This window comes from Leptodactylus fuscus, chromosome 1, assembly GCF_031893055.1.
Source record: "Leptodactylus fuscus isolate aLepFus1 chromosome 1, aLepFus1.hap2, whole genome shotgun sequence".
NCBI classification, from domain to species: Eukaryota; Metazoa; Chordata; class Amphibia; order Anura; family Leptodactylidae; genus Leptodactylus; species Leptodactylus fuscus.
The window spans coordinates 155,355,729-155,380,353 of NC_134265.1; the positions used below are offsets into that span (position 1 = coordinate 155,355,729).

Here is a 24,625-nt window from a genome sequence, read left to right on the forward strand (position 1 = left end):
TTTTTATTTCTATGAAAGATCTTTTGTCCACAAACAATCTTTCCAATATGTGTATAACTGCAACTGCAGCGCAATTTTACACCAGATGATTGTTCGCTCAACATACATCCATACACCTACTTCTAGCATTTGGGAATGACAACCTTTACACCTCAACAAAATGAAAGTATAATATTATTAATAATATATTATTGTTAGGGAAGTGCCAGACAGCAGTTCCCCAGTGCTCTAGATGAACCCTGGAGGAAGGGGCACAAGAGATAGTGAGCCCTGGTCTGAAACCCCCCACTGTCCCTTCCTGCTTGCCGGTCCAATCCTAGGTAATAGGCAACAACTGGACGACAAAACCCTTCCTAAATACGTGACACACAAAACGCAGACAAGACAAACAACAACAAGAGAAGTCAGCTAGCCAGTGGTCAGTAACAGTCGAGCAATGCAGTGTCAAAATCGATATCCAAAAGAGTAGTCTATAGGGAAAGCGATAGGTCAAAATCAGAATACAAGAATAAACAGCAAGAGAAAAAAGCCAGCACGCACAAGGCAATAGCAAGCACCAATGTGAATCTGAGCCAAGAATAAATAGGGAGGATGAACCCGCTCTGGAGTTGATAGGTGGATAGGCTGTCAATCACAGGGCAAGGCTAAAATTAACCACTTAAAGAACAGAGGCAAACAAGCGCAGAAGACGGGTGTGGTGGAAATTCAATTACAGAACAAGAGCCGTGTTCACACAGTGCAACCAAAAACTCTAAGCAAGGAATTAAACTGCACACACCTCCTGCAGCGCAGCATGCGAGCAGAGGGTGGCGTAGTGACCCGAACAGGCAGAGACGTTACAATTATTAGCCTTAATCATGTTGAGATTTGTGTTGAGCAGTGCAACTCATTTATATATTGACCTGAAAAAAATAATTTGCTAACCCTTATCTAACATAATATCCTTATCTTTTTTTACTCCGTTGATTTGTTGGATTTTGGTGTTTATATTTGTACTTGGGTTTATTCATGACCTCACTTAGTCTATTATTTGTTTTTTCAACCATTTACCTTTCACCATTTACTTGATGTAAGTAAAACCCATAACCTAAACCGGTCCAATGATTTTACTTCTACATGGATGGCTATACAGTATATAAAATTTGAAACTATTGTAGATTAACTACATTTAAATTTTTAAAATGATATTGAAGAGGTTGTCCAGGAATTTCATTTTTATTGACTGTGCTTAGGATAGGTCGTAAATATCTTATAGGTGGGGGGCCAAAAGGTGGGCCATCGAGAAGTAGGCCACCGAGAAGCTGTGCGGGACTGCTTCCAATGTCGTACCATACACAGTACAGTGATAGTGATAGCTGTTGATTTTGTGTAGTGGCTGAGCATTGATTCTGCAGCTCAGCTCCCATTGAAGTACTGCTGCCTGGCCCGTGTTGTGTACTGTACAAGCATCAGAAGCAGCTCTGTACAACTGGTTGCTGCAGGAGTTGCCTAAGAATAGGACAAAAAAGCTATCAAGATTTTTTACTTCTCCATTTATCAAACTTAGTTTTTACATATTAATCTAGGAAGGGAAGAGGGGAAGGACGAGACTGCTGAGTAAGCGGAGAAGTGCTCCAATTCCGGTGAAGATTCAAGGGTCAGGCATTGAGATAATCAAGACCTATAGGTACCTGGGTGTGCTCTTTAATAATAAACTCGACTGAGATGATCACCTGGAGGCGCTGCACAGAAAGGGTCACAGCAGGCTGTACCTGCTCAGGAGGCTGAGGGCCTTCGGAGTCCAGGGGGCACTTGTTAGGTCCTTTTTCAACTCTGTGGTTGCTTCAGCCATCTTTTTCGGTGTGGCCTGCTGGGGGAGCAGTATATCAACCAGGGACAGAAATAGACTCGACTGGCTGATCAGAAGGACCAGCTCTGTCCTGGGTAGCCCCCTGGCTACAGGGGGTAGGTGACAGAAGTACACTGTCTGTGGTGAGTTCCATGCTGGAGAATAAATCTCATCCTATGTATGAGACCTTGACAGCACTTGGCAGCACTGTCAGTGACTGACTGCTTCACCCCAAGTGTGAGAAGGAGCGCTATCGGAGATCCTTCATCGCAACCACGGTCAGGCTACATAATTTACATCAGGCCAAGCGAAGATCATTCCGCACAGAGAACTACATGATCCTGAAGTCCTCTTTCTTTTTTTTTTCTTTAGCTGCTATGACTCTTAGTATTTTATCTCCTATCTGCTATTCTGAGCTTATGTGTGTTTCATTCTGTAAGATTACTTGTTATCCTGTATCTGTCTTATCCATACTGTTGTAACACACTAAAATTTCCCCATGGTGGGAATATTAAAGAATTATCTTATCTTAAACAGCCTTTCCACCCCCTGTATAGAGATCTGTGTGTTAGGCCGGTTGCAGATGACTGTGGCCGTGGTCAGTGTGCTATCTGTGTATTTCACGGTTAGCACACTGACACATTCATATCAATAGGCCATACACACGACCATGAATTTCACGGTCCCGTGTGGGGGCTGACAGTTCAGACAGCAAAATATAGAACAGTTCTTATTCCTGTCCTATTTTGCGGCCCTTGCTTCCGTGGCTCCTATTCATTTAATGATAGGAGCTGCGGAAGCACCACCTGTGCACTGGTGGCACACGAAGGACATACCCATGCCGGCTAGTTGCAGCACAGTGTCCGACAGCTAGTGTCTGATGCTAATGTCCGCGCAAGATTTTGCGCGGACATTAGCACTGGACACTAGCTGTGTCCATTACATTTTTCATTGATTTAAATGGGTGCGTTCTTTTACTGTCCGTGGGTGTCCTTAACTGTCCGTTCACAAAGATGTCCGATTTTTCAAGCAGACAGCAAAAACCTGCAAGATTTTGCGAGGACATTAGCATCGGACACTAGCTGTCGGACACCGACGGTAGCGTGAACTCTCCCTTAGTTGGATAAGGAGCCAGACTCTATAGAAACAAGCAGATTGAATTAAGTTAAGTATAACACCAGCGGTCTTCCGCACCACTGCTGTATCTTTCCAACCAGATTACCTCTGTTTCATACTGTGCAAGGCCTAACATGCACACCTGTGGGCTTTTCTCAGCCAGTCCCAGACAAACACTGACTGTTTATATTTGCTTTGCCCTCAGCATAGCGCCTAAGCAATTACAGATCAATAGCTTTGATACTGCCTGTGAGATTGCGACTGGTTGTGTTGCATATTTACAGTTTACATGTATATAAACCTTTGACTTTGTTCCTGACTCTGCAGCTGTCTGCTCATGATAATCTAACTGACTTTTACGTGTCCTGACTTTGCATGTGTGTTCATCCAGTTCTGTGTGAAATCTGTTACTGGCCCTTACTACATTCTGTCTATCCCTTCGGTGCTGCGCATCTGAGCTTATCTGATCCCTGGTTAGCTGCCACCTATACTGGGATCACAATGAGAGGTATCAGACTGGTAGTCTTCCCGAAGAAAAGTCAACATTCCTTTATGGGGTTCAAATGGTGAAATCCAGGTAGGCTACTTAGATAAAGCCCTTGGAGGTAGCCTAATGCCAGATCAGTTGGGTGGCACAGTTGTTCCTTAATCAGCTGTCTGAAAGGTGAAGGAGAGCTTCTTAATAATTGCAGAAGGCAAGAGATTGATAAAATATATTACAAAGTATCTTATATTCACCTGTACTGTTCATTTATGAAAAGTGATTTTATAATGGGAGGTATACTTTAAAACTCTCCTACTGTTTTGTAAATACAGCTTTTATGCAGAATTGTATTCAAGATCCAGCTCACCCTTGTTCTAAATGTGCCAGGTTACCAATTACTGTAGCTATCCTATCCTATCCTATTTCCTATCCTATCCTACTAATATTATCCTACTAATTTTATAAATGTGAAAGTTTGGATGTTTGTGTGTTTGTTCCTCAATCACGCAAAATCGGCTGAACGGATTTGCATTAAATTTGGCACACAGATAGATTGTAACCTCGATTAAAATATAGGCTACTTTTTATCCCGGTAAATGACATGGTTTCATGACAGTTATGAATTTAGGTTCATATACTATATTAAACAGATCTTAGCAGCAGCTTAACCCTCAGTGTGTAGATACCTTCGCATATTACAAACATGGGCAAACACCTAAAACCCAAATTGGTAGTTTGCCAATTTTTAACATGCCTGGGAAAGGAGAATCTAATTTGTCGCAAAGAACAACAGCTATGAAGGTAGCCAGAAGTCTCAGAGTTCTTCTCAACCACAGCTGAGGTGGATCATCAACGTCAACAACATGCTCATTATATGGCTTCCCAGCGAGCTGCTGAGATGCCAGAACAATCCCAGGCACAGTGCAAGAACCAAGTTCAGTGGCAGGCCAGCTTGAGAGCTGCCGAAATGCCGGAGCATGCGCATCATCAACACCAACAACACGCTCATTATATGGCGTCCCAGTGAGCTGCTGAGATGCCGGAACAATCATGGGCACAGTGCGAGGAATGAGTTCAGCGGCAGGACAGCTTAACAGCTGCCGAAATGCCGGAGCATGCGCATCATCAACGCCAACAACACGCTCATTATATGGCGTCCCAGTGAGCTGCTGAGATGCCGGAACAATCATGGGCACAGTGCGAGGAATGAGTTTAGCGGCAGGACAGCTTAACAGCTGCCAAAATGCCGGAGCAAGCAAACTATCGACGCCAGCAATTTGCTAAATATAGCCGGATCATCGACGCCAACAAACGGCAGAAGAAGTCGTGGGCAGAGGCTAGTGGTTAATAAAGTAGAAAAATACATCTGCCTATCAAGTTCACGTTTTCATAATTTTTTTGTTTGTTTGTTTTAAGCATGCTAAGCCTGTTTCAAAGTCTTCCACTGTTGTCAGGTTGATTGGTGATTGTGGACCTGCAGGGTGATGGAAAAGATGGGCCCCCTAGGATGAAGGATAATGACTGGCCTGACTTTGCACCTAGATATCATTTTAGCCATCCATAGTGTGGACAGTATATACACATAAACTGGGTAGTTTCTTAAATAGAATACTCAGTATATTATACTCACATATAGCCTGGTTGAGGTGGTGTACAATAAGTATTTTTATAAAGTACAATACATGTACTGTGCCACTTAAGTGTGAGCTGGGCTCCTATCTAGTCTAGGGGTCAATCGGGAACTCACCTGTGGTCCAGTCCAAGCCTGAGCATATGAGAGGGTAAAAAGAATGGAAAGGAAGTAAAAGTTTTTCTTATGGTTCCCTGATGTATGTAAACAAGGTATTTTCTCCCACAGAAAAGACTTTGATTTAAACATATCCGGCATTATATTCATGTATTCATCAGGCTGAAGAAACTAAAGAAGATAGAAGAAACTAAAGTGTATCCTTATGTAGAAAGACATTTCCTGTTGGCCTACAGCAAATGTCCTCAACCTTCTTTAGGGTTCAGGCACAGCTACACACGGGGACTAGGGGCTGTTTGCACTGATGTACGGTGATTCTACATGGCACCATAATATATTCTCCCTGAAAATGAACGCCACATGTTTCCTATAACTGAATCTAACAGGCAAAAACAAACCTCTTTGCTGCATGCCTCTGTTTGCAATTGAAACCAGATTGTAGCACAGAATGACCCTTTCCACTTCTACAGGTTATGCTGTTTGTAGGTGTTATAGAGACCTAAAATGCTAGGGTACAGGATGTCACAAAAGTTAGTACATCCCTCACATTTAATAATTTCAGTATATATTTTCATTGGACAACTCTGAAGATATGACACTTTGACACAATGTAAAGTAGTCAGTGTACAGCTTGGATAAGTGTAAATCACTCAACATGCAGCCATTAATGTCTAAACTCCGGGTAACAAAAGTGAGTACACCCCTAAGTGAAACTGGACAAATTGTGCCCCAATATTTTGTCTGGCGACTATTGATTTCCAGAACTGTCTTAAGCCTCTAGGGCATGGAATTCACTGGAGCATCACAGGTTGCCACAGGAATCCTCTTCCATTCCTCCATGACAACATTACGGATCTGGTGGATTTTCGAGATCTTGCTTTCCTCCACCTTTTGTTTGAGGATGCCCCTCAGATGCTCAATTGAGTTTAGATCCAGAGACATGCTTGGCCAGTCCAGCACTTTTACCCTCAGTTTATTTAGCAAGGCAGTGATCGTCTTGGATGTGTGTTTTGGGTTGTTATCATGTTGGAATACTGCTTTGCGGTGCAGTTTCCCAGAGGCAGGGGATCATGCTCTGCCTCAGTGTGTCACAGTAAATGTTGGCATTCTTGGTTCCCTCAATGAACTGTAGCTCCCCATACCCAGCAGCACCCCTCACCCATGCAGCACCAAACCACGACACTTACACCACTATACTTGACTGTATGCAAGACTTTGCACGCCTCACCTAGTTGCCACCATACACAATTGACACAATCTGAATCAAATACCTTTATCTTAGTCTCATCATACCAACTTCTTTGGTCGATCATGACAAGTCTTGTTCAGAGTGGAACCTGTCTTGTTAATCTGTTTTAAAGTCTTGGCCACAGTGCTACAGCCCAGTTTCAGGGTGTTGGCAATCTTCTTATAGCCTAGGCCATCCCTATGTGGAGCAACATGCAATGCATTTCCACAGCAGTTTTTTGGCTGTGGCCCAATGTGTCCTTAGCCTTAAAGGGATTCTATCATTAGAATCCCATGTTCCACAAACATTATGTCAGAATAGCCTTTAGAAAGGCTATTCTTCTCCTACCTTTCTTTTCTTCTCCACGCTACCGTTTCTGAGAATTTTCGTTTTCCTTCTTTATGCAAATGCAAATGTATATTCGGCCATTTTCCTGTGGTCTGTTACACAAGCATCAGTTCGGCTACAGGATAATGGCCGAATGGACATCTGCAACACAACATGGCAGAGCTTACTGAGCATGCGCAGGATTTGGATCCTGAACAGAGACTTGGCAGCTGATGATGCAGCAGAAAGGCGTCTGCAGAAGAAGAGAGAGGCGGTGCTGGTTCTTCAGGCAGAGCGTCTTCTTTGAGTACAAGGGACACCCCCTGTCCTTTCTGAAGACTCATTTCCATAATGGAGAAAAATAAAAATTCTCAGAAATGGCAGCGCGGAGAAACAGAAGAACGGTGGGAGAAGAATAACCTTTCTAAAGGCTATTCCGACGTGGTGTTTGACGAAAATGGGATTCTAATGATAGAATCCCTTTAAGTAGCTCTTTTCTCTTTCTATAACTCCAATAGACTTCAATAAAAAGCCATGTGCAAGTGAGTCCACTTCTTTATTGGACTATTGAGCAGTCGTTGGAAGGTGCCCCTCCAGGTAATATGTGATGATACGTTCTCTGTAATATTACTAACACAGAAGAAAGCAGGATACAATTGTATCCAGTTCTTCTGAATCCTTTCAAACAGCTGTCAACCTTAGACGTATAAGAATAAGAACATGCAGTCTGTCATGACTAGCTACATTGCAGTTTTCCTCTTCGAGTTAAGTTAAATATTTCATTTTATAGATGTGATTTTTCTGTTTCATAAATGTGGCATAAAAGTGGGAGCCTGAACCAGATAGAGGATGAAATGATAGCATTGTGTTCCTGACACGGACAGCTTTGTGTGGGAGTGGAAGTCTCAGCGTGTAGATGTTCGGATTCTGATTAGAGGGGATTACCAGAGTTCTAGCAAGCCTTGAACTTTGCCTTGCTTGGCAAGAAACTAAGGCTTCACCCCATGCCTAAAAATGCTACGCAGCAGAAAGCTGTGCTTCTATTGTGGATAAAGTCTATGAAAATAAAACATGCTGATATTACATCACTGGATATCCTGAGATTATATTGTAATATAATATGTCTACATTCTCAGCAATCATTCCAACATATTTTTTTAATATATTCATTTTATTTTGCCATTTCTACATTGTGAAATACTGTACTTTTATACTGTATGTTTATAGTCAAGGATGTACTGGAAATAGAGGAGTAATAACCATTAGTCAAAATGGGGCCAAACACCTGGGATTGGTTCACATCACCACCAGCTCCTGCCCCTCCCCATGTTGGAGAATAATACCTGTGCCAGTTGGGCCATTTCTTTCCAATCTTGTATAGGTTCAAAGAGGCCATGAATAATAGGGCTGAACTGATTTAGCACCCCTAACCAGGGTCCTCAGAACAGCTGAAAGAGCTGTCTATATGTAATATAATCCATTATCTCTGTCAGTAAATGGAAAATAGCAGTGAATGGGTATCGAATTTTGGCTTCTAGACTATGTTTTTGGTACCTGCACTTTTAGAGTATTACGGTAGTTTTCAGGTTGAAGTGAAGCTGCTATGTACTGTAAATAAATTAATCTACCATCTCCCCCAAGCATATTCAACTGCTGCCACCATGTTACAGAGCACGTTACAATGATAAACATCATACATTTGTAATGTATGTCACTTTTGTAGATTTAGAGAGAAATAATATTGAAGTCTTGCAAATTAGGCAGGTGCACTGGGGATAAGCCTTCAGCTCACTGGAGCACTACTCTTGGCACTCAGACCCCTACCGTCTTCTGCCTGCACCATTCCCTGCAGTGAAAGCTGATAATCCCACTGCTATGACATCACCCATCCTACTTCAGCAATAAGAGCAGTGCTCCCAGGGCTTAAGGCCAAACCTCAGATGCTTCATTTGCATAACACTCTAGAGTTGTTCTCCATCTTTACAAATGTGACAAAAAGAACAAAATGTATGTTATATATCACTGTATTGTGCTTTCTAACATAGTGGCAATATACTTGGCGGTATGTCTTTCTAATAGTTTGCGGTTTTGTTTTCTTGTATAATATATTTACTCAGGGGTTTAACCAATGTAAAACATTAACCAGTGATTATCAAGTCCATCATGTTATTATTACAACCCCAAGATATCATCAGTAAGGCTGAATACGTTATTTTTGAATCACCCCCTAAGGCCCCGTTCAAATGGGGCACCGGACCGCGTATTTTGGTCCTGATTTTGACGCAGGAAGCCGCGTCAGAATAGGACCAAAATGTGCCTGCCATGACTGTCACGGCTTCTGACAGTCGTGGCTTCCCGTTCCGGAGTAGGCCAAAATGAATGGGCCTAGTCCGGAGGGTGCTGCCGTGAGGCAGACGCTGCGGCTGAATCAGTCGCGGAATCCGCCTGAAAAAGGGGCAGCTTGCTTCTTTTCTCCGCTAGCAGGAACAAACCACTAGCAGAAAAAAGAACGCTAGCGGTCTGCATAGACCTCTATTTTGAGGGGGCGGATTTTGAGGCGGATTTTCAGCACCAAAATCCGCCCCTCTTGCGCCGTGTGAACGTGGCCTAAGATATAAACCCAAGTGGCAAGCTGACTCCAATGTCAGCTCTAACAAGGTATGCAAAAAGTACACTGCTTGAGCATAAATCAAGTCAAGAGGGCCCTACGGATATGTTCTGTATGTGTTGTGGAAACTGTCATGGTGTATACCATAAGCATACAGTGCATTTATTTTTCTGTTCTGAGTGGAGTCAGATTGTGTGATCCCCAAACTTGCACCTACAGTTTGCAACCTTCACAACTAGAGAACCATTTACATGTCATCATTTGCTCAGATTTTTATTTGATTTTGTCTTCTAGGAACCTGCTCTATGTGTATCCACAGAGGCTGAATTTTGCAAATCGGCTTTCATCTGCAAGAAATATCACAATCAAAATACAGTTTATGTGTGGAGAAGATGCTAAGAATGCTTTGCCGGTAAACCTTGTTCATATACATAAAGACAGAAAGGAAGCACATAATTTTTTTTTACTTAAGGCTTTCCCATATACACCCATTGGGGAGATGTACGAAAACAAATCCAAAGAAAAGTGGAACAGTTGCCTATATCAACTGGCTAGGCTGCTGCTTTCATTCATGGGCCTGAACATTGAAATAATGGGTGTTTTAGGCTAAGGCCCCACGTTGCATAAACGCAGAGGTGTTTTTTTTCCAGATTTTGAACACGTGAACAAAGGGGCGGATTTTGACAGCGGATTTCGCTTCAAAATCCGCCCCTTTACAATGGTGGTCTATGTAGACCACCGGGCTTTTCTTTTCAGTGTCCTTTCTTTTCAGCGGAGAAAAGAAAGGACATGCCCTTTCTTCAGGCGGAAGCCGCGCGGGCTCAGCCGCGCGGCTTCCGCCCCCGGCAGCTCCCTCCTATGTCGGCTCATTCATTTGAGCCGACAGCGGAGGGGAAAGCCTTGACCGCGATGGTCGCGGCAGGCGGGTTTTGACAAGAGAGAGACGTGGCTCACCGCGTCTCTCTCGGTGTCAAAACCCGCGCGGGCAGTTCACGTGTGAACTGACCCTTCAATATTCAATAGAAAAACTGTACCATTCCATTTCTACTAGCTTTTCATCAATCACTTTTAATAATATATAATAATAACTCATCCTATGGTCTCAGTCATAATAATAAGTTGACAATCTCCCTATATGAGTCTCAATTCTCATATACTTGCAGTGTTCTTTATGAAAGTATGTTCTCTGCTATTTGTTATATTTCCATTGCCTAAGGCATTGGAACAAGAACTCACTTGTAGTGTTCAGGAGGCTATTATTAGATGTCCTGTTTGCACTGCTGTGATGGTTAAAGTCAATAATTTACCAAATCAGAACATTTACTTGAAAAGATAGAAACTCTGCTACCAGTTACTACAAAGGGATCAGTTTGGCAACCCACAATATCATTGTGTTATCTTTAATTTCTTATGAAACTGTCATTGCTAAAATAGTTTACTAACAAGGGGACTTTACAATTTTGGAAGAGTTACCGTATTGTAATTTTTTTGTTACAGTACATAGTACCTCCAGTTTGCCATAGTGGTATGTCAGAAGTTTTATTTGGTGAGGTGTGGATTAATAGAAATTATATAAATTTGTACACCTCTCTGCTCTACCAAACATATCTGAGGCTGAAGCCCCATGTATTGAAAATGCAGTGTTTTGGTCACGGTTAGAGATGAGCGAACACTGTTCGGATCAGCCGATCCGAACAGCGCGCTCCCATAGAAATGAATGGAAGCACCTGTGACGCTGACTTTGCCGGCGGCCAGCGTCACAGGTGCTTCCATTCATTTCTATGGGAGCGTGCTGTTCGGATCGGCTGATCCGAACAGTGTTCGCTCATCTCTAGTCACGGTGGAAATGCTGCGTCATAAAAAACGCTGCATCTCACAGTACCTGCAAAGTGGATGGGATTCTGCCTAATCCCATCCACACATTGCAGAAAAAAATCTGCAGCAGAAAAGCTGTGTTTTCAAAACCGCCTGCCTTTTTGAAAATCTCAGTATGTCAATTATAACTGCGGAAACAATTTAAGTATTTGCCATGGTTTTTTCTGCTATGTTTCAATTTGTGGGGCCTTACCCTAAAGGGGCACTTCTGTCCTTTTAATATTAGTGAGCAATGAAACAATGTAATAATACAATTCATAAATATATAAGTTTTCCATTAAATGCTTTATGTTCTTGCTTTGATCCTGTTGAACTGGGAAGATATAGAAGAAGAATCCGCATGACATGTTCATTCTGTAAATAAGACCTACTGTGTTCCTTCTGATGACCAGGAGAGGATATTGATCTATGACCATTTATTCCCTTTAACCATCTTTTTACAATCTAGGTAATTTTCGGGAAGTCCAATGGTCCAGAATTCCTGAACGAGGTGTGCACATCCGTCACATATCACAATAAGTAAGTGGAAGTTGTATAGTTGCACACGTTGGTTGGTTCACGTATGTGGTCTGTGCTATATAAAAAGGGCTGGGTAAAGGATATAATTAGAGGAAAGCTTGTCCGTCTCCAAAACACATGTCAAAACACTGAAGTCACCATGTGGAATGAAGGAAAAAGAAACTGTGTGGGCCCACCAGCCATGGAATGCCTTACAAATGCTCATTCTGCCACATGAAAGTGATATTTTTGCTTTTTACCACAATATACAGTCCTTGCGTGTACCTAGACTGGTAATAGCATCGACATGTCAATTTACTCAGCTTAAGTTTCACCCATGGTATTTGTGATAGAGCTTTTCAGATAAGATCCTTAAATTACCATCACACAGAATAATATTTGCAGGTGTATTGTAGGGGTTCTCAAGGAAAAGCCTAGACCTGTTGGAACACATGATGTTTTTACTAGATACTGTGAAAATATTTATGCATCTAACTGGGTCAACAAAGTTATAGAACATTCTGTGTAACTGAGGTGTGGCTGTCAGCGAGGGATAGGTTTAAGGCAAAAAACAAGAAGGAGAGCCAGTATAGACAGATAATATCCACACTACGACTTCACTGCAGTAAGTCCTCATATACATAATATGGTAGTTCTACAAATGGCAGAATACTTATAATAATACAGCAGGCACTGGAGGATTCTACAATGTCTGCTTAACATGAAAACTGATTATTAGAGGTGAGCGAACAGTGAAATTCGAGATTCGCTTTGAATAGCCCCTCAATATTTGACTATTTGAACGAATATCGAACCCCATTATAGTCTGTAGGGGAAAATGCTTTGTTTCAGGGGAAGCCACACTTCGACTCAGGAGAGTCACCAAGTTCACTATGACACCCCAGGAAATGATGCCAACACCTTGGAATGCAACTGGGACAGCAGGGGAAGCATGTCTGGGGGAATCTAACATGCCCAAGTACCTATATTACGCCACTATCTCATCTGGATCCCTGTCAGCTTGCGATATGCAGGAGCTGACTTTTTCCATAGGAATGCATTGACCAGCGTTGATTGGCCAAATGCCATACAGAGTACAGCATTCGGCCAATCAACGCTGGCTCTGGCAGAGGAGGCGGAGTCTAAGATCTGTCCACAGCAATCTCTATTCTGGTCGGATCTCAGATGTAGCAGTGTTGAGCGCACAGCTCTGCTATTCCAGAGATGTAGCAGAGCTGGCTGTGCGCTGAGCTCTGCTACACCCGAGATGTAGCAGGGCTGAGTGTGCACTGAGCTCTGCTACACCCGAGATGTAGCTGAGCTGAGTGTGCGCTGAGCTCTGCTACATCCAGAGATGTAGCAGAGCTGAGTGTGTGCTGAGCTCTGCTACACCAGAGATGCATCTCTGGTGTAGTAGAGCTTAGCGCACGGCCAGCTATGCTACATCTTGGGTGTAGCAGAGCTCAGCGCGCGGCCAGCTCTGCTACATCTCCGGTGTAGCAGAGCTGTGCACTCAACACTCCTACATCTGAGATTGGACCACAATGGAGACTGCTGTGGACTGATCTTAGACTCCGCCTCCTCTGGCAGAACCACCATTGATTGGCCGAATGCTGTACTCTGTATGGCATTTGGCCAATCAACGCTGGTCAATGCATTCCTATGGGAAAAACTCAGCTCCCACATATCGCAAGCTGACAGGGATCCCGACGAGATAGAGCCCCAAAGAGCTGTTTGAATAACATTCCTACCTAAATAAAGGTAATCCCTAGCTAACCCTGCCAGTACATCTATCCCTGTCTCACAGTCACAAAGTTCACAGTCTCATATGACCCGGATCTTAAATCTACTATTCGTATAAATTGGAGGTCACCTGATTTAGCCAGCCAATTACTTTTTCTGATTTTTTTTTCGATGCCTCCGTTGCCGTAGTTCCTGTGCCACCTCCCCTGTACAGTTATTGGTGCAAAAAAAGCGCCAGGGAAGGTGAGAGGGGATACAAATTTTTAGTGCGTTTGCCTGGTATTCGATTGTACCTTGAATGGTCTGATATTCGATCAAATATCAATTCGATCGAACGCCATTCGCTCATCTCTACTGATTATCAAATAAGAGTAACATAACAAGGTCAAGACCCAAATCCTAAATCAACACACAGGAAAGGTAGGGTAAATCTTATTGTCTATGTTAGTATATCTGCAATTAAATAAAGTAAGTCATATATTCATTGTGGAGGAGTGTTGGCCCTCAAACTTGTTTGACTCAAACCTCACCCATATATTGTTATGCCCGGGTCTCACCAAAAAGTACTACCACCATGGAGTACCAACCAAATGCCACAGAGTTGTACATATAATATCTTTGCCAGTGACATCAAAATACCACAGTGCAACACAATACCCATAGTAATACCAAATACCATTGTGCAGCATCAAATACCTCACTAGTAGTAGCAAATTCTATTGTTCAGCATAAAATGCCTCCCATAAAAGCCAGACACCACACTGTGTAGGACATCTCACCAAAGTAGTGTCACCAGATACCAACATGCAGGACAAAATATATCCACAGAGGCACCAAACACCAAAGCACAGCACCACTGGTAGCAACACCAAACCCCCAAACCTTCTTCATATAGCAGGAACAGTTCCTTTCCATCTCTAGCCCATTGATTATAGCATTCTCCACTTCTCTCCTTCCAAACTTGCAACAAATCATTCCCCCATTCCAGACCTACTACTTTCAAGAGCTCCCCACAGTAGAGAGAGGAGATAAGAGATGATCCTTCTCCCTCTAGTACCAGTTTATGAGGCCGCTGTTGTGAGATTAGAGCATTCAACCAACAGACTGCAGCTGAACTGCTCCCAGGTGAAAGATCCATGACCTCTTGATGATGTCCTCACAGATGCTTCAGCTTTACTTGATAGAGAGACTGGACTGATAATGCAATATAGACATTATTATTGCAGATTCTGCATCCCTACTGTAAAGGAATTGGTGGAAAAGCAACTCCCCAGTAGCTGCTGGTGAACACTGGAGGGAGGGGCAAGATAGTGAGCCCTAAACTGAGCCTTCCACCCACCCTTTGCCCCTGCCTACTTGCCTCACTGCCCTAGGCGGCAGAGGACAACTGGACAAAGCCCTTCCTAGATATACATGATGACACAGAACGCAAACAAGACAAAATAGTACAAAGGGAGGTCAGCTAGCCAAGGGGTCCGTAACAATCGAGCAGTGCAGTAGAGAATCAGAATCCAACAGAATTGTCAAAGGTAAAGCCACAGATCAGAAATACAGGTGAGTAAATAGCCAGCATGCACAAGGCAATAGCAAGCACCGATGTGATGTGAACAAACAATAAATAGGAAGGAAGAACCCGCCCCAGACCTGAAGATAGGCTGTCTATCACACAGGTAAGGCTATCATTAACTATTAGAGTGGCATGTCAATTACCAAGGTGAGGGAATAGGACAGTGTTCAGACAATTCAAGAACCCTAAGCAAGGAATCAAAACTGAACACACCTCCTGCACCACAGCATGCAAGCAGATGGCGCAAAAGTTCGAAAGGGTGTGGACGTAACATATGCTTTGTGCTAAAGCCTCATCAGCAAGTGAGCTGTGCCTCAGCAGTGAATCCTGCCTCACAGTTTGAGAAGTACTGTTTTATATCATAAAATATAGTTAGCTTCTTTTGAGATTACTTTTAGAGGGCATTTCCATGCTCAAGATAGGTAACTTAGGTGGTGACCCACCACTGTTGGGGCTCATGATATATTATAATGTCTGTTGCATGCTGATACTTGTTTATTAATGTCAATATTATTTAATATCTAATTCCAGAGCCCCAGATTTCTATGAAGAAGTTAAAATTAATCTACCTGCAAAGTTAACAGAGAAGCATCACCTCCTATTCACATTTTACCATATTAGCTGCCAGCAGAAAATTGGCAGTCCAGTAGAAACTGTCCTTGGATATTCTGTGAGTAAGCAAAAAGCTCCATTTACACTCAGTTTCTTACATTTCTATTTCTTACTATCCCGATATTAGTAGTGCCGCTTGTCTTGTTCTTCTTTTTTGTAGCTTTCTTACATTTTAGTGTTACATGTTACATGTATTCTTCTGTCTTTTCCGTAGTGGTTGCCAATCTTGATGAATGATCGACTTCAAACTGGACATTACTGCCTCCCAGTGGCATCTGAAAAGCTGCCGCCAAACTACTCCATGCATTCTCCAGAGGTAATCAATAGATCTTTCACAGAACAAATGTCAGATTTTCAGTTTTCAGCTATTTTTACATGTATATGTAACTTTTGAAGTTTTTGAGCACAAGCCAGGAATGGTCATGAAAGAGAAGACTAAAGTAAAGTAAAGATTGACTCTTCTCATCTCTTTTGTGTCCACTTCTGGCTTTAGCTTAAAAATCTATGACAAAAGTAGGTCTGTGAATTGAGCCTTACACAAACTGATGATTTGTCGGAACGTGAAGTTCAGAATGGGGCTGTCCTGAAGTGCAGTGGCTCCTTGTGGTGGATAAATAAACTGTTATTGTCTTTATAGGCAAATGAGATTACTTTAATATCCACTAGAAAATAAAATCCTGTAATTTATGTGGTTGTGCTTTGCAAATTTTTGGTTTCACATGATGTTTGGGACTGAAAAAAACTGTGTTGGACAAATGTGCCATCCTCACCGCTGCTCAGCTGAGCTGAAAAGATGTGCAGAATTTAGTTTATTTAAGCATCGGTTGAGCTGGTAAATGCATCCAACACTCAGAAACCAGCTTAAAGCTAGGGCCCCCATAGTAGGCATCACCAAAAAGCGCTGCAGGAAAAACCGCTGTGGCAACCCATCGCAGCTTTTCCCACAGCGCTTTTCTCAGAAAGTCCGTAGAGGATTCCTCTGCTGACTTTCTGCTTCCATTATTCAGCACCAATGGTGCTGAACTTAAATGTAAGGCTTAGTTCACATGGAGTTTTTTGGATCGGAACCTGAGGTGGAGGCTGCCTCAGGTTCCGATCCATAAAACGTGTTGCGGAACTGAAAGCCTGTGCACGGCACCACTTCCAGTCGCGCACCCTCCTTCGGATCAGGCTCAATGAATGGGCCTAGTCCAGAAGAGGGTGTGTCTTCAGGCCGAATCGCGAGGTGACTCGGCCTGAAGAATGAACACCTCGCTTCTTTTTTCCGAGAGCCGGAAGAAACGTCTCCCGGAAAAAGCTCCTGCGTTTGCGGCCTCAAAACCCTCACCAAAAAACTCTGTGTGAACTAAGCCTAATGCTCCATGTTGTGGAAATGCAGCATTTTTTGTTGCAGATTTTGCAGTTTTTTTACTCAAATTCTGGAGTTGCTTGAAAAGGAGCAGAAAATATAAAGTAAGCGCTTAGATATTTCCCTTCTGTTAAATCCATTCTTGACTTTGTCTAAATAAAAAATGTAGCAAAATTTGTACCAGAAAAACGCTAATTTTCCACAATGTGGGGCCATAGCCTAAAACAAGGTTTTGTCATGCTCAGATGGCACCCTTGTACATGGCATTTTTTTAATGTTGTCACACCAGTGGTGTAACCAGGAATGGCGGGCCCCAATGAGGAATTTCTCTTCATTTTCGACCTCCGTTTTTCATTCTGTTAGAAAACAATGGGAGGCAGAATCTTGGCGGAATCTGCCACGGACTTGGTGGTGGAATTCACCCGCAAACCTGAGGCAAATTCTTATGTGTGAACGCACCCTAACAGTTTCCACGCGTATTGCAGCTGTAATACGTTGTTTTTTTTATAGCAATTACTTTACCTCCTATCTATTCATACTGTAACTCTGATCAAATAGTTTTTACTGGAAGACATCTTTAGGCTAAAGCTACACAAATGCAGCTAAAAGCACAGTGGAAAAAAAACAGCAAAGGAGTTTGTGTTTTTCCCTTTTTCATTTTTGATTTCCCTACCACATGTAAGTCTATGGAGACTGCATTTCCCAGGTAAAATGAACATACATATTTTTGCATTGTTTTTTTACCCACAAAATCCAACACAAAATCTCATTCACTTTGTGTTTTTTTCTGCTGTATTTTCACAGCAAGTGGCTCAAATCCGCTTGAAAAAAAAGAAGAAAAGTCCTGCAAGAAGGACTTTTCTCTCTGCATTTTTCGGCGGAAAACTGGCGGACCCCATTCCAGTCTATGGGTATAGTCAATCCGCGGGTAACTGCTTTTTAAGCAGATTGGGTTTCTGTTTTTCAGGTCCCCAGCTGACCTGAAGAATGGAAAACGGACACAGTTGTGAACCTGGAATTAAGTCAATACATTGCTAGTATTCAAAAGGTGCTTTCCCAATTTGCAGTAATAAATTGAGGGTTTCTGCAGTGGTTTTATTCTAAATTAAGGTATGATTTGACTGCAACATGTGAGGACACACTGAATGCTAGATTCATTCTGATTCATACAGCCCTGCGCTATACGACACCCCCATTCTGTCTTCACAGCCACATCCAGTCTGTATACAGTGGGAAGATAGGCAAAGGAGAAGGGAACCTAGGAGCCACTTTGCAATGAAGTCCAATGGCTGCAAACTAACAACTGCAAATGTTCCACTATGCTCCATTCTTTATGGCTGTGTAGTTCCTTGTTGTGTTCAGGTGAGCAGCACTGTTTACTTCCAATCAATAAAGATCAGTCCATGGTCATATGATGACATACAGGGGCACAGTCCTTTACAAGACAGAGATTACTGTGCTGTGATGTGTGTCTGTCCATCACATGACCATGGACTGATATTTATCCAGCGGAAGTAAATGAAGAGTTAGAGCAAGCTGAGATCTAGAAAACTGAAGGAAGTATATTGGAAAATTGTATAACTTTTCATTATACAAACAATAACATTTATATGCTGAAACTCTGCTCATGCCTTTATGTAAATTCACAGTCTTAAGGCCAGGTTCACACAGGGTTCTTTGGACTGGAATTTGATTCGGAGGCCACCTCATATTCCGGTCCGAAAAACGGCTAGCCATGACTGGATGCCGATGCACTGCACCGGCATCCAGTCGCGGCATTCTGCTCCAGATTAGGCCCAAATGAATGGGCCTAGTCGGGAGGGAGGTGTCATGAGGCGAACGTCTGTGGCTGAATGAGCTGCAGAATCCGCCTGAAGAAAGGGCATGTCGCTTCTTTTTTCTGCTAGCGGGAACAAACCGCTTGTGAAAAAAGGAAATGACTGGTTCCCATTGATTGCAATGGGAGGTGTTTTTTTGAGTCGGATTCTAACGTGGATTCCACGTCAAAATCCGGCCCAAAAATTCCCGTGTGAACCTGGCCTTACAATGCTTTGTTCACTAATGCAGTGCGGTTCATGGGAATAAGACCTGTTTAGGGATGCTGTACTGCTGAATGTGGGAGTCTTAGAGACAGAGCAAGTGGCTTGCTTCATACTAAAATGTTTTATTACAAAGTATGAGGTTCACCAATGTACAACACCATAGACCATGCTGTGAAACCTTAAATTTATGAAATTGGTGTTTTTCACGCGCCCCAACAAACTTCCAAAAAACAATTGTTATACTTTGTGGTCCAATAAAAATATGATATGTTTCTCAACCAAGGTATTTTTATGGTTGTCATAAAGGCTTTGGTTCAGGAGATACGGACCGGATGTCAGCCATGTTTTCCAATTCAAATACTGAGCTGGGACCTGAGTTGTGACCAAACATGGCCATGTTGCCCTGTGACTTCTTCACTAACCAGAACATGATGCAGTTTTAAGGAAAACATCAGGGCGGCAAACCCTATTGACCAACATATAACCTCCAGACCAGGGCTTCTCAAACTTTTTTGACTTCTTCACATCCACACTTCCCCACAACACAGCGAGGAGATAGAAGAAGACCCTTTACCTCCATTACCAGTCTTTGAGGCACCTGCCTAAGATTAAAGTAGAGTATACACCCTACAGACTCCGGCTGAACTGCTACCTGGTGAGGAATGTATGTACTCTTGGTGATGTCATCACAGGTCCTGCAGCCTTTCTAGCCATAGAGACTGCACTGGAAATACGAGGCTGGCGTGATCAGTGCAGTTTCAGCTTCACATTCCCTGCTTTGTGCTAAAGTTGATACTGGCAAGACCCTGCGCCCACCAGCCATTGAGCTAGACCTCACCAGTGCTAAGCTCAGTGTTGAGAAGCATTGATATAGACGGTATGTTTTTGAAAGGGGAAAAACACCACTAGAAATTCTGAAAACCTGTTTGTACAACTACACATATGCATTGCAATATTACATTAGTGTTACAGGTAGCCGTTATTCTTATATGTCATGCGATATGCCAGATTTGTCACATTTAGACCACCAGTAACTGTCCTGAAGCTGACAGAGAAAAGTCCAGAGGTAAACCAATATATACACTAATAGGAGAAAAGTCCAGAGAAAAATAAACCTACGCTAATAGGACTTATGAGAAGAAAGCCCGTTTAAGCAAAGTCTGGCATCAGTCCTATTGTTCAAAGCACAACGTAATCACGCAATTATACACGGGCTCAAGATAAGTGTCACACCGTTCATAGGCTCTGAAGAGTTGTGCTGTTCACATATACTCAATAATCATCAGGGCCCATGAAAGATTTGATCATATCACTAAAAAATAGATATATTAGAGCACAGGTTTGTAAATTGTTAAGTTTCTCTTTTTCCAACTAATTTCTGTTACACATACTGCTGAACTGCCTGAAAACCTCTTAACTAGAATTAGCCTATATTCACACAATAGAAGTGAAAAACATCAATTTTTCACAGCCGTTTTGCACCCGAGGAGCAGCAGTTTTCATAGACCCATCATTCATTACAGTGTATAGTGATCCGTGAAAATGGACAAAAATAGTACATAACCTATATTATTACAGTCCATGATAATATCAGTCATGTGAATAGCCCCCATTCACAGACATTGAAAGTAATACGGCCGTTTGACATCCGTCACACACTCATTTCCAAGATTTGTGTGAATGTAGGCTTATTCTTTAATTCCACAAATGGGTGAAAATGTATTAAAAAGTATAGCAATGTAAATGTATTTTGTGTTGCTCATAGCGTTTGTATTCTTTACAGAAATTACCAGCACAACCTACACCTATTAAATGGGTTGAAGGGCACAAGGGGGTGTTTAATGTGGAAGTGCAGGCCGTATCGTCGGTGCATACTCAGGTATTACGTCTTTGTAAAAGGGGCAGTGTTTGCTTAGATAGATCTCTCTTATATTGGCAGTTCTGTGGATGTATTACATGCATATAACCTAAGTAAGGTTTGGATGTACATAAGTATTGATATCTCTGCCTGATTATTTAGCCGTGCCTAAAAAATGATCAATTTGTTGTATGTATTAGGCTGGTCTTACACGACAGTAAGTATAGTCCACAAATGGTCCGCAATTGTGGGTTCTCAATTGCGGACCATTTGTGGACACATTGTATTCAGTGCGGCCTCTTACGTCACCGGATATTTTATCTGTGGTGTGCCATGCCGTGACTGAGGTCTGCACTGAATACCGCAGGTCCGCAAAGGCCGTGAGTTCACGGCACTGCACAGACTGTCCCATAGAACTCTATGGGCGCGTGCAGCTGGACACGGATGTCTACGGAATGACTATTTGAAGTGAAATTTAGTGTTGCCGATCAGCAACCTGCGGACCGCAAAATCACTACGGTCGTATAAGACCATCCTTATAGTAGTGTAACTGCAAGGTACTCAAATATATAGACTACAGAGCAACTACAACAGTAATATATGTAGAGTCGCATGACAGTCATCCAGTAGTGTCTTATTACGCATCAAATTTCTTTGTACACAGATAGGCAAACCTATATTGAGCTAGCACGCTCACTACTGTTAAGCGCACATGTATACAGTGTCCATATTAGGACATCCTCAGATATCAGAGTCAAACATCAGATTAATGCTAGTTTCAGCTCCTCAGATATCAGAGTCAAACATCAGATTAATGCTAGTTTCAGCTCTGATACCTGACTTCTGATTTGTCTGACACCTGACTCTGACACCTGACTCTGACTAGTGACATCTAATACCTGACTCTGATACCTGACCCTGACACCTGACCCTGATACCTGACCCTGATACCTGACCCTGACACCTGACTCTTACACCTGACTCTGACACCTGACTCTGACACCTGACCCTGATACCTGACCCTGACACCTGACTCTGATACCTGACTCTGACACCTGACTCTGACAATGACACCTGACTCTGATACCTGACTCTGACAACTGACACCTGACTCTGATACCTGACAACTGACACCTGACTCTGACAACTGACACCTGACTTTGATACCTGACTCTGACACCTGACTCTGACAACTGACACCTGACTCTGACACCTGACTACTGACTCCGTCAGAGATCAGACTCAGACATCACATACAAGCCAGCACATACAATGGTGGAAACTTATCAAGTGAAATGCTCCAGAATTCTAGTATCATTTTCACCAAATACACCCTGTAACATGTTGGGCACCACATTTATCAAGTGTTTTAAATACTTTTAAAACTTGTGAAAAAAAGGGGCGTAGACTCACAGTAAAGTTACCTCCCTCAGAAGCTCTGATTGGTGGAGATGCTGTCAATGACAATTACTGCAAGAGTCTCATCCAATCAGCTCTACTCCTCCTCTACTTTGTGCAGGACTTTTCTCTCTGATGATTTTTTGGTAAAATCTGCAGCAGGGTCTCCTATGGAAGATTAGTTGAGGTTCTTTGGAGCTTATTGGTGAATTTTTGTAGCACAATGTTGTAGGTCCCGCCCCTTTACTGTGAGTCTACGCCCCTTTTTTCACAAGTTTTAAAAGTATTTAAAACACTTGATAAATGTGGTGCCCAACATGTTACAGGGTGTATTTGGTGAAAATGATACTAGAATTCTGGAGCATTTCACTTGATAAGTTTCCACCATTGTATGTGCTGGCTTGTATGTGATGTCTGAGTCTGATCTCTGAAAGAGTCACAAGTCAGGTATCAAGTCTCATCTGAGCTTCTCAGCCTGCAGCTCCTATATACACTGTATCTTCTACTCCTGCAGGGGGCTCTGTAATCCTGGCCAATCATTAGCAGGTATAGTGTATGTGCTGGCTTGTATGTGATGTCTGAGTCTGATCTATGAAGGAGTCACAAGTCAGGTATCAGGTCTCATCTGAGATTCTCAGCCTGCAGCTGCTATATACACTGTATCTTCTACTCCTGAGTGTCAGCAGGGGGCTCTGTAATCCTGGCCAATCATTGGGAGGCATAGTGTATGTGCTGGCTTGTATATGATGCCTGAGTCTGATCTCTGACGGAGTCAGAAGTCAGGTGTCAGAGTCAGGTATCAGAGTCAGGTGTCAGGTGTCAGAGTCAGGTATCAGAGTCAGGTGTCAGTTGTCAGAGTCAGGTGTCAGAGTCAGGTGTCAGAGTCAGGTATCAGGGTCAGGGGTCAGAGTCAGGTGTCAAAGTCAGGTATCAGGGTCAGGTATCAGGGTCAGGTATCAGGGTCAGGTGTCAGGGTCAGGTATCAGAGTCAGGTATTAGATGTCACTAGTCAGAGTCAGGTGTCAGAGTCAGGTGTCAGACAAATCAGAAGTCAGGTATCAGAGCTGAAACTAGCATTAATCTGATGTTTGACTCTGATATCTGAGGATGTCCTAATATGGACACTGTACATGTAGCCTCTTATTACTCATTCACATGGGGTCGTTTTCTTCTCCTTGCTGATTTGATGTAGTTTTTTAATTTTACAGGTGAAATATGTTAAAGAAATTTATTTAACTAGTTAAATTATAAAATGGCACCAAAACCTTCATGAAAATTGCATGCAGTTTTTCCTGAGCCACTGTGTGAATGCAACCTTATAGTAACAGCAATTCAAAGAAGTTATTATTATTATTATTATTATTATTATTATTATTATTATTATGTTTAGTGGCTTCTAAATATTTTTTAGTAAGTCCAAAAAATAGAAAGAAAGCAGCCTGTCAGTAGCATAACAAAAAATTTGACTGACACGCTTGTGACTTATATGAACTTTATTCATAGCATTGAAGGTTTTTTAGGATCTATGGTACCAGCCTGTCCCTTTCTTTTAAATAGGCAGAACCATGCTATTATGAGGTTACTTATGTTTTGTTACTAGACACTGAGAATTATTCTTTTCACATTTTCAGGATAATCACTTGGAGAAATTCCTTACCCTCTGCCATGCACTGGAAGGTCCTGTGAGTTTCCCCATCCGAGTCTTGGATCAGAAGATCACAGAGAACTCCTTAGAACATGAGCTTAAACTGAGTATAATTCAGTTAAGTTCCTCCAGACTCGAACCACTGGTGCTTTTCCTCCATCTTGTTTTGGACAAACTTTTTCATCTTACTGTACAACCTATGGTGATTGGAGGGCAAACTGGTAAGTTGTTCTAATAACTTATAATAAGTTCTTAAAAAATACACCTGTGGAACTTTTTGAATACTGAAAATTATTGGACACCTCTTTCTAAGACGGGGGTTACCCTGCTGCATTTCATGTCTCTATGGCCGCCGGGTATTAACCACTAAGGTGGGGAAAAAACTGCTGTGGCTAATTCAAGGAAAAATGTAGTATTACGGAGAGTCCATACAAATGGCACACAGTTAGGGAGCCTGCACACGGAGTTTACGCTCACTCATTCTGAACGTAAAACTCGTTCAGAGTGAGCGGCGTAAAAAATAGATCCCATTGACTTGAATGGATGCAGGCATACGCGCACTCCCCATTGAAATCAATGGGAGGCTTTTTTACCTATTGCTTTCAATGTGATACGCGTGTATGCCGGCACTCATTCAAGTCAATGGGATCTGGTTTTTTTACGCTGCTCACTCTGAACGAGTTTACGTTCAGAATGAGCGA

The 24,625-nt window shown here is 42.5% G+C and overlaps 1 protein-coding gene across 1 annotated transcript in view; it reads left to right on the forward strand.

The window, feature by feature from the left end:
- DOCK8 (dedicator of cytokinesis 8) overlaps positions 1 to 24,625 on the forward strand; it is a 152,873-nt gene that overhangs the window by 79,566 nt on the left and 48,682 nt on the right. Inside the window, exons 15-20 of the mRNA XM_075278396.1 lie at positions 9,633 to 9,750; positions 11,662 to 11,732; positions 15,553 to 15,691; positions 15,848 to 15,949; positions 20,807 to 20,902; positions 23,911 to 24,145. Coding sequence (XP_075134497.1) covers positions 9,633 to 9,750; positions 11,662 to 11,732; positions 15,553 to 15,691; positions 15,848 to 15,949; positions 20,807 to 20,902; positions 23,911 to 24,145 — 761 coding nt within the window. The remainder of the gene's footprint in view (positions 1 to 9,632; positions 9,751 to 11,661; positions 11,733 to 15,552; positions 15,692 to 15,847; positions 15,950 to 20,806; positions 20,903 to 23,910; positions 24,146 to 24,625) is intronic.